Source organism: Phoxinus phoxinus (assembly GCF_949152265.1).
Source record: "Phoxinus phoxinus genome assembly, chromosome: 21".
NCBI lineage: Eukaryota > Metazoa > Chordata > Actinopteri > Cypriniformes > Leuciscidae > Phoxinus > Phoxinus phoxinus.
This window is the reverse complement of record NC_136896.1, coordinates 9,146,381-9,163,904: the sequence shown is the minus strand read 5'-3', so window position 1 is coordinate 9,163,904 and position 17,524 is coordinate 9,146,381. Positions and strand designations below refer to the sequence as shown.

Here is a 17,524-nt window from a genome sequence, read left to right as displayed (position 1 = left end):
TAGGTCAGTATACAGACATTAAGGAGAGATCATATAGTTGCAAACAACACTTTTATTAATTATTAAAGATTATTTATGCAGATAGATAAGTTAGGTTAAGGTTAAAATCACGTTTTTGGCTCTTTTAAAAGCTCCATTACAGGCTTTTTTCTGAACGGTTCTAAAGTTACTCTGAGACTTGCATTGAAAAACACGTGCAAGACTGTTACGCAACCTGCTGGAAAACATTGCAGCCATGTGACCGTGTCCTGATTGGATACTGTGTAAACAATCAAAGGAGCATTCACCAATCAGCGAGTGTGTGGGCGTGTCCAAACCCCAAACACTTCAGAGAGTACAAGATACTACGCTGTTCCACTACTGTCCCACACACTGCCTTGTTTATTACAAAACATTTGCCTCACAGTATTTCAGTAAGCTGGACACCCATAAGAGCAAACCAGATGGAGCACGTATTACATAGATGACGCGTTATCTTAAGATCTTAAGCCTGTTTTTCCAAAGCATTTACGATCTGAAATTGTAACCATATATCCACTTTATGTGTATTATATTATATTTCAATTTATTAATACTTAATTTATTATAAAAGAAAACTTTAAATAATTTTGTTACTAGTATTTTTTTATTATGCTATTCTTATTATTATAAACTACTAGTAAGTAATCAAATAGTGACTAGTGTCTTTTTGGAATTAGTCTAGTATATTTATTTATTTGCTACTGGTATCCCACTAGTGACAAGTAACAAATCTGTAACTACTGTAACATTAAACATTTAAAATGTAACTTGAACAACTGGAATACACGTTGTTGATATGCAAACATGTATGTAACAAAACATATACTTTGTAGTACGGGTCCGCTATTCTATTCACCAATACAAATCACTGAATAAGATATATGTGGGACGAATGTAAAGATGTCTACATATAATGAATTAATTGTTGTTCGAGACAGTTAATGAGACTGACCTAATGAAACTCGTCCAGCGTTTCTCCCACGTGACTGTGGCGAGCGAGGCGTTGCCAAGGGGAAGTGACGTCACAGCGCTACGTCGTTCGTGTCCACCACAGGAGAGATACGAGGCCTGTGACAGCTGCTGCGACGGGGGTCCGTTGTTAAAATCCACCTCCATCTTCTTTATCCTTGGGGAAAATGGTGACCAAACCGACAGGAGCATAATCTACAGACTGTAAGCTTTCACCTGATCACAATATTGTGACATTTCGGGCTTTTATATATTAGAAAAGGAATGGTGAAAAGTGAACTCCGCCGGAAGAATCCGAATTCTCTTCAGGGATTCGGGGGGGTTGGGGTCGCATAGAGATATATAGGATCGTAGCAGTTAAATAACGCGTGAAAATATTAACGTAACATCGAATTTAAGGGCTGACAGCATTTGGTTTAATAGAAATTAGCTGAAATACAGTCGAGTGACTCGTTCGGGAGAAACCAGTAAACAGCGATGGAGCTACGAGTTGGAAACCGATACAGACTGGGTAGAAAAATTGGAAGTGGATCATTTGGAGACATATATCTGGGTAAGTAAAGACTTCAACACTCGTATACTCTCTTGCCATAAAGCTGTCATTAATATGACACGACTGCTGTATTGTTTTATACGTTATCTGTCACCTGTAACTGTTAACTGTCAGTGGCGTTTTTCCAGATATTTAACGTTACTCGTTAGAGTCTCCTTATGAGGTCCTTTTCTCAGTCCTTTTGGGTATTTATATAAAATACCATGTTTTATAACAATGCCAAGAACGTATAAGTGATGTATTGAAGTTGCAGGGTAAATCATCTTCACGTCGTTTTTGGGACAAACGTATATAATGTTTTAAACACTCCAGATTGTCATATATGTGACCATAAATAATATGTGCTTTTGACATTAGACTCGGGGGTCAGCCTACTGTGTTGACTGACAAGACAACACAGTAGGCCTGTGTGCTTTAAATTGAGGTGTAAATGCATTGAACATGTGAGCAGGAGTTTACAAACAGGTCCTCCCTTCTGAGTACGTTAACTTTTGAGTGAATGTCACCTGTCCATACAGGTTTTACTGAAAGCTTGAAACACCCAAAATGCCATACCTGACATTGAATTAGCATTTGATGGACATGCAACCAAGCCTAGATGTTGATATGCTTCTGCAGTCTACTAAAAGTCGAGATCTTGCATTTAGAGTTCTCTGTTTGATTCATGCAGTCTCATTTTCCTGATCATGGGGTCATGATACATTTTTTGCTAAAGCTCTTTTGATTAATAAAGCTGTCCTGGAGCAACACAGTCAGGGACCTGCAAAACTCTTTATTTACATGCAAGATGGCCTTCATGGTTGAGACTGAGCATCAGTCTCACACCAGGATGTTTATCATTTGAATATCTATGGTTGACATTTAAAGATTGCATTGATGGCAATAGAGAGCCATTGTTATTGCACTACCGGTTTGGATCACCAAAGTAGGTCATTTAGCTTTTGTGCTCTTAACAAGCTGATAACATTTCATTAGTTCAAAAATCTACCTTTACTACTTTTAGTTCTCTTAACCACTATGGTATCTAATTGATCTCAAGCCTGTGATTAAATGTACTTTAGAGCCAGTTAGTAAGAGATGACGTTCATCTCTTATTCACGAGGCATTAAAGGAAGTTTTGCAGCTGTTGGCCTTAATTCGTATCGCTGTGGATTGAAACCTGTCAACAGAATGTTTCATTTAATCAAAGCACCTATAGACGTCAGGCTCAAATGCAATCAGCTTGCTTTTATTTTGATAGAGAAGCAATGTTTGTGAGGGGACTTTGATCATCATGTAGTGTGGTGAGACCTTTATCCCAAAGCTTTCTGGCTGAGATGGGATTGTTTCAGTCTGTCTATCAGTGTGTGAGAACAGGGCTTGGTGGGTGTGGTGAGACTGTAAACTCTCTGCTCTCTTCTGTTTCATAACTGCACCCACCCACTCTTTGATATGTCAGCATAATTAAGTGTTTTTGAATAATACTTCGGAGTAAATGTCGGAGGTGTTATTTTGTGGCAATGCTACTAGAATATCTTGACTCTGCACATGACTCTGTGTGAAATGCATTCAAATGATCTGCCATGTCCTTGGCATTAGAGGCTCAGAAGATCAAACCCAACAAGATTGGACTAGTTACACCACTTACTGCTTTTACAAATCATCCGACAGTCAGACTCGGCATAAATGCAATACCTCTCCCTTTTCCTGGGATTCCGTTACATTTGCGTCACTTGGCATCATTGGAGGCCTCAGGTGTGTGAATCACCCCAGATTGTCCGGCTCATTTACAATTCTGGGTCCTTCCCATCAGCTTTTATGTAACCTCAGAGTTTTTTTTTTTGTTCAGGCTTATATGATGTGATGGATGTTTGGACCAGATGCCACATATTTAACTTCCCTTACATTTCATTAAGCTATCAGACTGCAGTTTGCATTCACCTTATCAGCAGTTTGGTATCTATTTCTTGAGTCAACTGTTGGATAGGCAACAGTTTTTTGGGGGAGAGGGATTTTTTGCATAACACTGCTGTATTATTGGTTTTCTTTATCAGGGCTGTAAAGCTGATCTGAAAACAAAACATAAGCCTGTTAAGTACATTGTTCGTTGGCAAAGATAGGTAGAATGTTTTTTTGTAAATATAATCTAGCATAAATGTAATCACGGGGTACTGACTGTTTGTGCTCTTTGAATAAATGTCTAGTTTGCTGATTAATTTGTGCGTAGATCTGACGTGCATTGCATGTGTTTCTTTGCTAACAACTGAGGGGAAGATAATCATTATGTTTGTTTTTTAAATATCTCAGGAACAAGCTGAACAAGTCCTTGAGTTTCTGTTTAGATGGCTATGGGTACCGGTAGTAGTTTCAGTTTTAAAACTTTATTTATTTTTTCCAGAAGATATTTTAGATAGACATTAGAAGACATTAGATATTTTGCAGAATGTCCAGAGTGCTCTTTTTCATGAGAAATGTGGCTGTTGAGCCCCGAAAATGAAATGGTGGTAATCAAATCTGTGTAAAGATTGTATCTGAATAAATCTGTGTAATTAATCTTTTAGAATGTGATTAAATGAACAGTTCTCTTAACTCTTTCCCTGCCATTGATGGACTTTTCCGTCATTTATGAGACAATAGCCCTTTTCAAAATCCCAGTAAATGCCCATAAAATTGCCACAACGACTTTACCAGTAAATAAAAAATGTGCTGTTCACACAAGCAACAGCGTTCTGGCTTTTTACCGGTAACAGACCATTCACGCATCGGTTCCAAAATACCGTTAAACTCTGTGATGTCATTAAGTTTATGCCTTGTTCCTGAAGAAGGCTAGTTATGTTATCATACATGACCGTATCGCTAACTGTTCCTTTAAGTTGTTGACAAATCTCTTCATACGCCTGGATGTGGAGAAGCGCTTTAGTTTCGGTATCACTCTAATTTGAAGATATTTGTAAACGGTTGCCCTTTCAAAGGCTTCTGATTGGCCCAAATCACTTCTTACGTCAGCACGTTCTGATCTCATACGTGCAAAATACTGGTAATCTTCATTCTGCGTTCACACGGCGCATATACCGGTAATTTACTGGTAATGTTACAACTTCCCTTACTGGTAAATTCCCGGAACCAATTTACCGATATATTTGAAAAGGTTCAAACATGATCTGTTACCTGTAATTTACCAGTACAAGACTGCATGTGTGAAAGAGGCTAATGCTTCCTCACCATTGATGGAATATTTTTTTTTATATTTTCTTTGTTCCTTTTTTTTTTTTTTTTTATGAAACTTGCCCACATTCAGTGTTGATAAAAAAAAATGCATGAAGCTTAGAATAAAGCGTTGCTGTTTTTTTTTTAAAAGAATGCAGAAAGTGTCTGGCAACTTAAAAAAAAATGCTGGTAGGAAAAATTTTTGACTGCACAATAGAGCTTTACTATTTAAATATATTTTTTTGCAATATGGACAAATATTAGCACAATTTTTTGATAAATGTTGTGATTTTCAATTTTAATCACGATTTTGAGACATTATTTCCTTACACATTGATGAATGCATTTCAGTGTTTATGAATTAGAATTTGAAACGCATTTAAACAGCAGGGCTGCATGATTAATCGCAATCTCCATTTAATCGCACTTAAACTGATTTGGCTTTTTGTGATTTTGAAATCGCAAATGCTATGATTATTTGTTATGCGCAGCTTGTCATTTAAACGCTGCTCCATCTGAAATTGATGCGAGTTTGAGTCACTTATAACGTGTATTTAAAAAAGCAACACACGTCAAACATCTTTCCAAACATGAGAATCATTTATGAACCTCTTGTCCAACAAAAGACAACATTTAATAACATGCTTTACTCCAAACTTCCTTCATAACGACAGTTGAGCATCCTTCTGTGGGATGATGTGGGTTCTTACACAGAATAAGGCAGTCATGTGTTTATAAGTCATGTTTAATCAAAGCGTTTTAATCTTCTGTTTATTCAGCTACAGCGATTGATGATGCCCGATAGGGATTTCCTGGAGTGATGTGCGTTATCGTACTTCTGTGGTGACTAATTGGTTTGCTTTTTAATAGGGCTGCACAATTAGAGCTAGGGGTGTAACGGTACGCAAAAATCACGGTTCGGTACGTACCTCGGTTTTAAAGTCAAGGTTCGGTTAATTTTCGGTACAGTAAGGGATAGAAATGCAAAACATTAAACTGCTGGTTGTTTATTATAAACTTTTTTTTAACAATTTGTTTACACTTTTTTTTAAACACACTTTTTAATAAAATATAACGTTAGGCTAATAAATAAAAAAGATATATAATAAAAAAGAATAAGAAATAAAATACTGCTGCAAAGTTCTCCACTAAATAAAATACTCTCAAACCAATATTGGCCGTGACGCTAGCTAGCGAGAGGCTGGGCTAAAGCGAGCGTGCCGTGTATGTGGTGATCTTTATTTATGCGATATTTATGTCCGAGCCCGACCCTAGAGTTAAAATCCAATTTATTTTTCTCATACTAATGACACATGTACGTTTGTTTGTGTGGAAAGCCCGCTTTTAACAGAAAGGCATTTGGAAATGTCTCTTAACACAGGCGCGCTTGCACGTGTTTCGTTGTCACAGCAACATAAACAAATTTCCGCACACAGGAAGACAGATGTTATGGTAATATTTTACATGTATTTGAATCACAAAAACGATTAATCAGATTTAATCAGTGCAACGCGGAGACTTCCGACACTTAATATGTTTGTGTGGAAACTCGGAATTGACGCATGTTCCGCACACAATAAAACTAGCCTAATTTACGTGAAAGACTGCACCGTACCGAAAGTCCTGTACCGAAACGGTCCGGTACGAATACATGTACCGTTACACCCCTAATTAGAGCTTTATCAAAAAGCTATAACAACATGTCTCTAGAATAGACAAAACAACATGAATATGGGTAAACATCAAAACAATAAGAAACAACCCAGACACAAAAGTCTCTCAAATAACTGAAACTAGAACAGTGACAGAAAGATTGTGCTTTTTTCTTCCATGTTGTAAGCCCACTGTATTCTGATTGTGTTCTGATGATGGTAATGTCCACTAAGCGACAGAACTTCACTCAACAACTACGCTTTGGGGTGTGTCTGTAGAGAGGGTGTTTAATCTATTTTTTCAGCACATGGGCAATACAATCAATCACACATACGCCCAATGTAAAGAGTGTCATTTTAATAAACATTTAAACAAAGCCAGCCAATTCACAATGAAATACTCGTCCAAAGTGCAATATTTAACATGCATAAAACAACTGTAATGTGTAAACAATATGATTTAGGCTAAGCACTTAGTAGAACAATCAGCATATTTGAAACACTTTTTCTCTTGATTTTTTTAGTATATCGCATCTCTAAGCTTTTGGCTGCCCTCTACCGCTCACAACGCTTTCTCCATGCGAGTGTAAACCTCAACTCCCATATGAATGCTCGCTTTGCTCCATGCCAGTGGATGCTAGACAAAACTGTGCCACTTATTCACACAAATACATGCAGAACAAGCATACTTTGTTTCAAAGTCTTTCCTACAGGATTTTGTGAGACTATGGAGTGTGGACCTCGGTCCCCCTGGGGATCTGGGGGCATGCACTCTTTTTCTAAAAGAAATTAAAACTTATGTTCAGTAAGGACACATTCAATTGGCCAAACTTTTGAATGGTAGTGTATGCACAAAGTATAAAGTTCAATTAATTATGATCTGCAGTCATTTCATTTTTTGTTGGAGATTCAGACTGTGTTCTGACCCCATTCACTGTTTGAATGGCTCTGTTTCTCGATCTGCTCCAGGCACGGATATTTCAGTCGGAGAGGAAGTGGCCATCAAACTGGAATGTGTGAAGACAAAGCACCCTCAGCTCCACATCGAGAGCAAGATTTACAAGATGATGCAGGGTGGAGGTAATGAGAACAGTGTTTTGTCTCGTCTGTAAATAAACAGCTGAGGTGCTCAATAAATTAATGTATTCCATGATACGTTTCATGCATGCCAAAAAGCATGTCTTTTCAGGCAGAGTATTTAGGTGTTTTGTGTGCTTTCTTTGCAGTTGGCATCCCTACCATAAAGTGGTGTGGTGCAGAAGGAGATTACAACGTGATGGTGATGGAGTTGCTTGGCCCCAGTCTGGAGGATCTCTTCAATTTCTGCTCCAGGAAATTCAGCCTGAAGACTGTCCTGCTGTTGGCTGATCAGATGGTATGATACAAAAATTTAAGCAATCAAGTAGTTGTTTCATTCTTCACAGATTTTCCTGCGGGAGATGGTCTTTAAAGGTCCCATGGCATGCAAATTGCACTTTATGAGGTTTTTTAACATTAATATGAGTTCCCCTAGCCTGCCTATGGTCCCCCAGTGGCTAGAAATTGATAGGTGTAAACCAATCCTGCTCCGCTTTTGAGAAAAGGAAAGCTCAGATGGGCGAATCTGGAATCTTCCCTATATGTCGTCATATGGGGAAAGGTTACCTCCCCTTTCTCTGCTTTGCCCGCAAAGAGAATTTGGCCCGACCATGAGAAAATGAGCAACGCAAGCGCGATATTGCCAGAGACATCAGGCTTGCAAACGAGCGAAGCATGGCAGTTGCTCAGTGTTTGGATGTACAAATTTATACAAAAGTGTTTTTTTTAAGTTCCTTCATCCAAGCCTCTGAAGAACCAGTGGGTAATGTGAATTTCTGATGTGTAATTGTTGTTCAAGTTCAAACAGATAATCTTTCTCTCAAAATCATTCAATACTGTTTATGCATCAGTAAATCAAGCCAGTGACTAAAATATAAATTTCACATCGTTTCTCTTAGTAGGATGAAAATAATCTTATTTAAACTGATTAAAATATAATCAAGCGATCACAGAATGCTCCCTTTCCAATCGCCCAAGCTGTCAATCACACAGCGTGAGTTTATTTGGACACTTGACAAAACTTGTTATGAAATCAATGACGCTGTTACAGTGCACAACGAAGCTCTTACTGTATGTTCCTCATGCTTGCATTGGTGAAAGCATCAGTGAGAGTGAAGAAACTGCATTGCAATAAGATCTTCATTCACGCGATCATTAGACTGTCACCTGTTCAATGCTCATCACTGCAATGTGAAGGGAATAGATCTAAATACTTTAAAAAAAACTTCTCACGATTCGTTAATCTCGATGGCTAGTAAAAATGTATAATAGCTGTAATAGTAAAAGTTTTCGAGAGAGTTCCACTTGTAATGCTGGCTATTTCATATGCAAGCATGTCAGCCAATCACAGTGGGCGTTTACACACAGCAGACACGCTTCTTCAAACAGAGCGTTCAAATCAGAGGCTAAAATCAGGCTAGGAAAAATTACTTTTATTTCTTAATTATGACAATTTTTGAACTAAAAAGACATACTAACATTATAAGGGCACCCCAGGAAACATTATAAAATAATCCATGCCATGGGACCTTATGTAGGTGAAGTTGCTGAGAAATGTAATGGCCGTTTATTTATAAATTTTACTCTTTTACTCTACTTCTAAGAATTGATATGCCCTAGATCCACTCATGGTTATTGAAACACTGAAATGCCTGATGACTATTTTTGCTACAGAAGTATTTAAATGTCATTTTGTAAACCTTGCAGATCAGCCGCATTGAGTACATCCACTCCAAGAACTTCATTCATAGGGACGTGAAGCCTGATAATTTTCTGATGGGCTTGGGAAAGAAAGGAAACCTGGTCTACATCATTGACTTTGGTCTGGCCAAGAAATACCGTGACGCACGAACACACCAGCACATTCCCTATCGCGAGAACAAGAACCTGACGGGCACTGCACGATATGCATCCATCAACACACATCTGGGCATTGGTAAGAAAACACAATCTTGCCAATGAGCTTTTAAATCACTGTGGCGTGAGTGCTTGTGTGTGTATATGTGTATATATATATATATTATAGAGTATGTGTGCGTGTTTAACAGCCCTAATAAATATATATATGCATAATGTTAACGCATGCAATTAATGCAAATAAGTTACTGAAGCATGTGATCTTGCGTCATTAACATCACGCAGTTACATGATCTTAGAAGTCGTCAGATTATCACACTGAGCATCTACAATGGCACAAGCAGCTGTAAGCCTGACTGATATGTGGATATTTCTATTCTAACCCTTTAACCTGATTTCTCATCTCTGGTTGCAGTCAGATCATTTTAAGTTGCTAAATCCTGGAAAGTTTTCAGTTAAATGATCCAGTAAGTGTATTAATTCAAACAATCTGTCCAAAACTACACTAATGTAAAGAAAACCAGGCCTTATTACATCAGAGATGGCAGAGAGAATAGAGACTCGCGTTGACATTTAGCTGGTAATAAATATTAATGACCGTAAGTGTAGTGCTTAATATGGTAAAATGTTAATAAAAAACTAATTACTATTTGTAATTAGTGGTAACACGATATGATGTATATGACAGAAAATATAGATTATTAATAATCTTTTAGTGTGCAAAATTATCATATGAAAGGCTCCAATACAGGGCGGCACACATCGCTTATGCGCTTCCCGGGTGCAGAATGATGTGCTTAAAGCAACATGACTCCTAGAACGCAGCGCTCTGCATTCAAAAGTCCAGGGCACAAAGAGATATTTTGTACAAAACTTCTAGTGTAACACTCTGTATATCTATTCAGAAGTTTATTCAGCATTATTTTTTCTACAATTTAGAAACGGCCATAAACTCCGGCTGGATAAAATCTTTTTATGCAAATCTACAGAAATGTATCTACAGATCAAGTATAATAATGGGAATATTTGAACATTGAAAGGAGTATGCGCCGTATCGGATTTGGACCGGTTCTGTCTGATCGATACCCAATCCAGCAAAAAAAATTGTATCAAAGCCAATGCGTATATGCAATATAGAATTGGTTGGTGCATACATAGAATGTGCCATATATAAACTCAAGTTCACTTTATGGTTTCTGAAAAAGGTTTGTGTTAGTACTTTTTTAAAGAGTAAACTCAAGTGCACTTTTTTGCACTTCTCCAACAAAATCACCCCATTCATTCTAGAATGATTAATTCTTTCCAAATATAGCTATTCAAGTAATCTGGTGAACATTTATTAGGGCTGTAACGATTTACGATATTAAACCGAAATCGCGACACTCAGATCCACGAACCTGTGTCGCGGTATGAGAAGGCAGATCGCGATCAACACACCCCTTCCCAGACTTATCTTTCTCGTCCAGAATAGATCCTAGGGCTGTGACGGGGTCTTTTACATATTAGGTATGGGAATTTCAAGCAAAAATAATATTCGAAGATCGCTGGGTATCATTTGATTATTATTCAAAAATCGCACCTCTCCCACACACGCGCGCCCGCGAGCACACACACACACAAGCAAACACCAGAGCAAGTGAGCAAAGCGCTGTGTGTGTGTGTGTGTGTGTGTGTGTGTGTGTGTGTGTGTGTGTGTGTGTGTGTGTGTGTGTGTGTGTGTGTGTGTGTGTGTGTGTGTGTGTGTGTGTGTGTGTGTGTGTGTGTGTGTGTGTGTGTGTGTGTGTGTGTGTGTGTGTGTGTGTGTGTGTGTGTGTGTGTGTGTGTGTGTGTGTGTGTGTGTGTGTGTGTGGCACCGGCGCGCGCGTGAACTGGAGCTCACCTCATTAACGAATCGAAACTTAGAAAGCTTGAAATACTTTTACTTGATTTAACGTTAATTCAAAACATAAAGAAATGGCGGCTTAGGCTAATTAGGAAGTGTGCATTTCTCTATATAGGCGCGTTCACTTTGTGGCAGGTGTTATTCCTGCGCTTGAGATGCGGGTCATGCGGAATAGGCAATATATTATTTGTGGTTTACAGCACAGACAATAAGCCTCGGTTACCTCAGAAGAATTTTTAACATGCTCGAATCATCTCCACAATGGAGTATAGTTCTGTTTGTTTTTCAAAAGTATTTTGTTACAAGAAAACAGAGTTATAGCTTTAGCTATTTATTTATTTATTTATTTATTTATTTGGCTTTTAAAATCCTCCCTCCTCGCAAGAATCGCGGTTTGTATCGAATCGTGGGTCAGAAATCGGGATACGAACCGAATCGTGGGTTTGCTGTATCGTTACAGCCCTAACATTTATGTATAATTAACACTTTTTTCTTTAAATCGCAATATATATCACAGAAGAGGTAAATGTCTGTGACATGTGTAATATATACATGTATGTGACCCAGATTTCTTGTGATAGACAATGCTTCTCTGGCTGTGGTTACTGATCATTTGGCGTCTTTCCCAGATAAATGTTTCCTTTCCATTGCTCTGTCGACTCTGTATGACATCACTATGTGCTCATGCTCAAGTGGATGCATGTATATTTTTAGCGTTTCCCAGAGGAGTTTTATTTGTGCACGTGTGTATGAATGTGATATGAATGCTTATTCATGAATAACTACAGTAGTTGCTCCAGTCCACGCAAGCTATATTAAGCTATAATTCTGTGTGCACCTATCTCTATAGAGCAGTCTCGGCGGGACGACCTGGAGTCTCTTGGCTATGTGCTGATGTACTTCAACCTGGGTTCACTGCCTTGGCAGGGACTGAAAGCCGCCACCAAGAGACAGAAGTATGAGCGTATCAGTGAAAAGAAGATGTCCACCCCCATTGAAGTTCTTTGCAAGGGCTACCCATGTATGCTCAAAGCCTTGTTTAATTTCTAACATTTTCTGAATGTTAATCAGGCTTTGTATTTGACCTAAAACACTTGGATTGTAATATGGATGTTTTTCTGTCTCACAGCTGAATTTGCCACGTACCTCAACTTTTGCCGGTCACTGCGATTTGATGACAAGCCAGACTACTCATACTTGAGGCAGCTCTTCAGGAATCTGTTCCACAGACAGGGCTTTTCCTACGACTACGTGTTTGATTGGAACATGCTCAAATTTGTAAGTACATGTCTGGATGGTCTTCATTCTTTAAACTGTGGTCATTTAAACTAAGGCTGGGACGGTACGGATTTTGTCTTACCGCGGTTGAAAAGCAAGAAATTCCCACAGTATAGCGGTAAACTGCTTTAAATCTAATTCATTTTTGTCCATGTGTGCCGATCGGAATTCTGGGGATACAACATAGCCCGGCTATACTAGGGACTTTTAGCCGTTAAATATCTTTGCTGCATTGGATCAGTCTCCTTAGAACAGCCAAGAGCTTTCTAGCCTCGTGGCTCGCGTCAGCAGCGCCTTGCATCGCCCATAGACCTTGAAACAATCAGCGGATGGCGGGCGGGTGCGGTTTTGAAAATCGGTCAAAAAACGTTGGTGCGGATGACGGACGGACGGATGATGAGTTTTGTGATGCGGTTGAGGATGAAATGATAGCCCATCTGTGCATCTCTAGAACTGAACATTGCGCTCCCCAACTCGCGAAAGGTTGGATTTTGATAAGTTTTGTTTAGAAAACCTTGAATCCATGTAAGACATAATGTCATTAGACATAATCCATTTCATTAGAGACAACGTGCACAAATGTGCAGGCCAATGTTTTTTTTTTTTTGCAGTGGTGACGGTGAAGAGCTCAGACCCGGGGTAGGCGTCACGTGACTGCGGTAACCGTCCCAGCCCTAATTTAAACTTTCATTGCTTGCTTATATTTTGTTGTTTTGTTTAGGTTTAGTAATTTCACTTTCATGGCAATGAAAAGGTTATTAGTCAGTTATTGAAATGCTTTATTTTCTAAAACGTCACTAGTCATTTCATTGGTATTTAAAGGTTTAGTTCACCCAAAAATTACAATTATCCCATAGATTACTAATAATAGCCATCCTAGGTAGGTAGGTGTATATGACTTTCCTCTTTCAGCCAAACACAATCAGGAAAAAAAGAAGGGTGCTTTATAGCTTTATAATGTGAGTGAATGGTGCCACAGATTTTAAGCCCAAAAATATCATCATTAAATTAATCCATACGACTCCAGGGGGTAAATAAATGCCTCCTGAATCGAAGCGATATGGTTTTGTAAGAAATATATCCATATTAATAACTTTATAAACTTTAATCAAAGTGACCTTTGACCTGACGTAGAGTAGGGAGTAGACGCCTCTTGCAGTACAAACAAATAGGGCTGGGCAACAAACTCCAGCTCTTTCTCTTTTAAATCAAAATCCTCTGTCATTTCTCTTTAACAAAAGTCCCTAATTTGAGACTGGTGTTTTGCTCTATCCTCTGCACTTCCGCGTTCATCAATACCCTGAATCTGTATTTGATCTCTTTCTTTTATATATATATATATATATATATATATATATATATATATATATATATATATATATATATATATATATTAGGTGTGTAACGGCTCACAAAATTCACGGTTCAGTTCGATACGACACAGTGGGGCCACGGTTCGGTACGTTTTCGATACAGCAAAAAGAAAGAAATGCCTGAGAAATTTCCTTGATTTAAAAAAATATATATATATTTTTTTAAATAAGTGTGTTTTCCTACATGAACTGAACTGTTGAAACTTTTAGTTTTATAAATAGTGGTAATCTTTGAAGGATGAACAAATAATGTTTTGGTCATCACATTAAAAAAATAACATTTAAATATGATAAGTTTTGAAGTGCTGGAAAAAGATGTGTGACGTACTTGAAGGCATTTAACTATTTCTGCCAAACTTCCATGGTTACAGTTAGTGTTACTACATTAAATCCATGGGGAATGTTGCTGATCTGAGGATTTAAAGCCTATTACTAGTTCATTCATGGCACAATGTTTCTCCTGGTTTCCACGTCAGCGCTGTTTTATCTGTTAATTACTGAGAAATTGGAATGCTTCTCACTAGATCTCTTAGCGCTGTGTAGTAACGGTGTCGCTTGATCAAGACTCTGCTGCACTGACATTGTTCCAAACTGATAAACGGTCCGTGAAGCACAAAATAATGAGTAGTGCAGTTTCGTTTCTCTTTCATTACGTTTGCCATTTAATGTTGGGCAACCTTGTGGTGGTGGCACCAGCGCGGCTGCTAACAAAAAACGAATTCTTTTGGTTTGTATTGCATACCGAACCAAAAGGCTCGTACCGAACGGTTCAATACGTGTATCGTTACCCCTATTACACGCGCGCACACACACACACACGCACTGTAAAGCCAAACTCTGTTGGAATCACCTGTTTGATTTATAATCTTGCATTTATAAAGTTTCATAATTTTGCATTTACCTTCTGTCAGGGTGCTAACCGTACAGCAGAGGAGGCAGAACGTGAGAGGAGAGAGCGGGACGAGCGGATGAGGCACAGCAGGAATCCTGCCGCTCGAGGGATCCCAGCAGCCTCAGGCAGACCTCGCCCCACACAGGATGGTGCTCCTCCCACCCCCCTCACACCCACCTCTCACACAGGTAAACAGTCTTTCTCTTACCTCTGCTTCTTCCCAAGTGCTTGAAACACTGTTGTAGGCAGTCGTCTCTTGCTTCTCGTCACACAGCAAACACATCCTCACCGAGACCGGTCACTGGCATGGAGCGTGAACGGAAGGTCAGTATGCGGCTTCATCGTGGCGCCCCAGTGAACGTGTCGTCCTCAGACCTGACGGGGCGGCAAGACACTTCCCGCATGTCCACATCACAGGTATAAGGCAGACCCTGCTCAACCCAGCTTTCAGCAGAGCAGTCAAATCCTTAATAAACCTTTTTTTAAAAAGCAGCAAGACTTGTGGCTGTCTGTGTCTGAATGAGCTGCTTTGTTTGCGTTCCGATTAAAAAGATTTAACATCTTGGCAGAGGCAAAAGTTCAGTACCTGTGGCCTTTGAATGCTTACATTAGGAAGTCTTATTTCTGCACGTACAAATATTTCACAGAAATAAATATCTGATAAAATATGAGTGTTTTTTTATTGCTTGCAGTAAATGACCTTTTGATTCTCACAATCTTAGGTAGTTGAAAAGCCTTTTATAGGAAGCTGTTGACCTAGCATTTGTATTTCTTGGAAAAGTAATTTCAGCAGCATATATTCTTTCAATATGACAGATAGTAGGCATGGTATGATTATGGGTTGGTGTGAGTAGCATGTCGGTGGACAAAGGATTGTGTTGTGGGGGTGGAAGGCTGTAATGTTCTCTCTCTTCACCCCAGAATAGCATTCCCTTCGATCACCACGGCAAGTAGTTGCTCGTCACGTCCTTGTGTGAAGGCAGGTGCACCAGGTGAGTTCGATTAGCTTGTGTTAGCTGCACATTGCTTTTTGTTTTTTCTTCTTGTGCAAACTCATACACTCTTAAAAATAAAGGTTCCAAAAAAGGGGTAAGCAGTGATGCCATAGAGGAACCGTTTTGGGTTAATGTACATTTTTATGAAAAACATTAATACATTTAAACATTTCTCCCCAATTATCAATCTATTATAATGTAAAAAAAAAAAAACGTATAAACATTCAGTCTCTTAAAAAGACTCATTTATTGTGTGTCCCTTTATCTTGTTGCTGTGTACAGATTGTCTCCATGTCCCAGAAGCCTCCACTTTGCAATATGGAGCACGATGGGAAACCTAACTACACATGCCTGATTGACAGCTCTTCACCATCAGCTAATAGATAGGGCCGTCAGTCTCCTCCTATTGACCAAACCAAAATGGTGTAGAAACCAACCTGACCTCTTTTCTAACAGGCTCTCTTTTTTTTCTTCTCATATTTTCTCTTCCACTCTCTTTAAATGTTCTTATGGACATGAGAGCTATGGCCTGTTGCGAAATCACACCAGTAGGTTGACCAATCAGAGACTGGATCAGCCAGCCCACACCATTGTCATCTTATGCGACCTTCCTTCACAGTTACACTCTTATACATTCAGTGCTGCACAACTTTCTCTGGTTGAGGCTCCTCTCGTTTGAGGCTAATGTATCATCTATGTGGTTTAAATGGGTCTTGTTTATTTGTATACTGGGTTTTCTTTTGTATTTTAACCTGGGCAACAACAGACGAGTCCGCCCGGTGGCGTTGTTATGGGTTTACTTAACTTTTTTTTTATTTACTCAGTGTATTTATTTTTTAATATACATTTTAATAGCCCTCTGGTGAGGTTCCTTTCCCTTGTTGAAGCTGCTGGTGTTGAGTGGATGGACCACAAAGAGGCCAAAATCTCAGCATCAGCTCATAGCAAACTGACTCCACAGCGTGGTTTTCAGTCGTACACGTCCTCACAGAGGGACCCTGTGAACCTCGCCCGTTTGTACAATACTGCTTCCCCCATTATTGTGTGTCTTCTGTTTCTAAGCTGTGAAATAACTGTAAAATATTTGTGTAAATGTTTCCATGCAACTCTTAAGAGAGACTTTGAAATGACCGCAGATGGGTTGAGTCTGAAAGTTATCACCAGTTATTTTTATCCACTCTTTCATAAAGCCACAACAATGAAGTGCCAGACTTTGGGGGTTTCATGCATTCTGAACTTGAACTTTGACTCTTGAGGATGATGTTTTGACTGATGAGTGGAGATCATGCTTAGACCTGCAACATGTGTCTTTTGAAAAGGACTGTTATTATACTCTGATGTGAAGGTAATGGATGCTAGTTGTGTTCTGATGGCTCGAATGGTATTTTGGAAGTAGAAAATTGTTGGTGATATCGATTGTTTTTACAAAGGTTGAAAGAATGAAAACAAAGTCTTGCTCTTATGTTCATTGATTTCCCCTTTAATGAAATATTCCAGCACTGATGTGGCTTTTCTGATGCACCTTGGAAGCTGGTTTGGTCATCTCGTTCCCTTGTCATCTATAACAGAGGACATTGGCAACTTCCTGGGTACAATTTTTCATCTGATTCTCCCCCAGTGTGAAGCCCATGGCTGTTTTGGGCTCCACACACTTGTGGAAGTCATGCCAATTTGTCAGTCCTTTAAGAATTTGTATTACCACTGTATTTGTGTATTTTAAACAGTGTAAATAAATTACTTGTATTTGCTTGTCGTTGCTTTTTTAAAAATGCATAATCTATAATTTACA

The 17,524-nt window shown here is 38.9% G+C and overlaps 1 protein-coding gene across 2 annotated transcripts; it reads left to right on the top strand.

Moving 5' to 3' along the window:
• The first annotated feature begins 959 nt into the window (after window positions 1-959).
• On the top strand, window positions 960-17,483 carry csnk1db (casein kinase 1, delta b). Of its 2 annotated transcripts, XM_079595135.1 has the most exons (10): window positions 960-1,543; window positions 7,351-7,461; window positions 7,608-7,756; window positions 9,166-9,394; window positions 12,048-12,218; window positions 12,327-12,475; window positions 14,760-14,928; window positions 15,015-15,157; window positions 15,662-15,732; window positions 16,018-17,483. In XM_079595135.1, the coding sequence occupies exons 1-9, from the start codon at window positions 1,468-1,470 to the stop codon at window positions 15,692-15,694; spliced, it is 1,230 nt and encodes a 409-aa protein (XP_079451261.1). In that variant the 5' UTR covers window positions 960-1,467; the 3' UTR covers window positions 15,695-15,732; window positions 16,018-17,483. The 2 variants fall into 2 exon arrangements, 1 of the variants encoding a protein (XP_079451261.1); XR_013795631.1 differs by lacking the exon at window positions 15,015-15,157 and having other exon boundaries at window positions 1,053-1,543.
• The last annotated feature ends 41 nt before the right edge of the window (window positions 17,484-17,524 follow it).

Bases quoted from the DNA above. Each gene is read 5' to 3' on its own strand.
- csnk1db (XM_079595135.1), top strand. From the start codon at position 1,468: ATGGAGCTACGAGTTGGAAACCGATACAGACTGGGTAGAAAAATTGGA. The intron at 9,395-12,047 runs GTAAGAAAACAC...CTATCTCTATAG, and splicing joins CAACACACATCTGGGCATTG to AGCAGTCTCGGCGGGACGAC. The intron at 15,158-15,661 runs GTATAAGGCAGA...TCTTCACCCCAG, and splicing joins CCCGCATGTCCACATCACAG to AATAGCATTCCCTTCGATCA.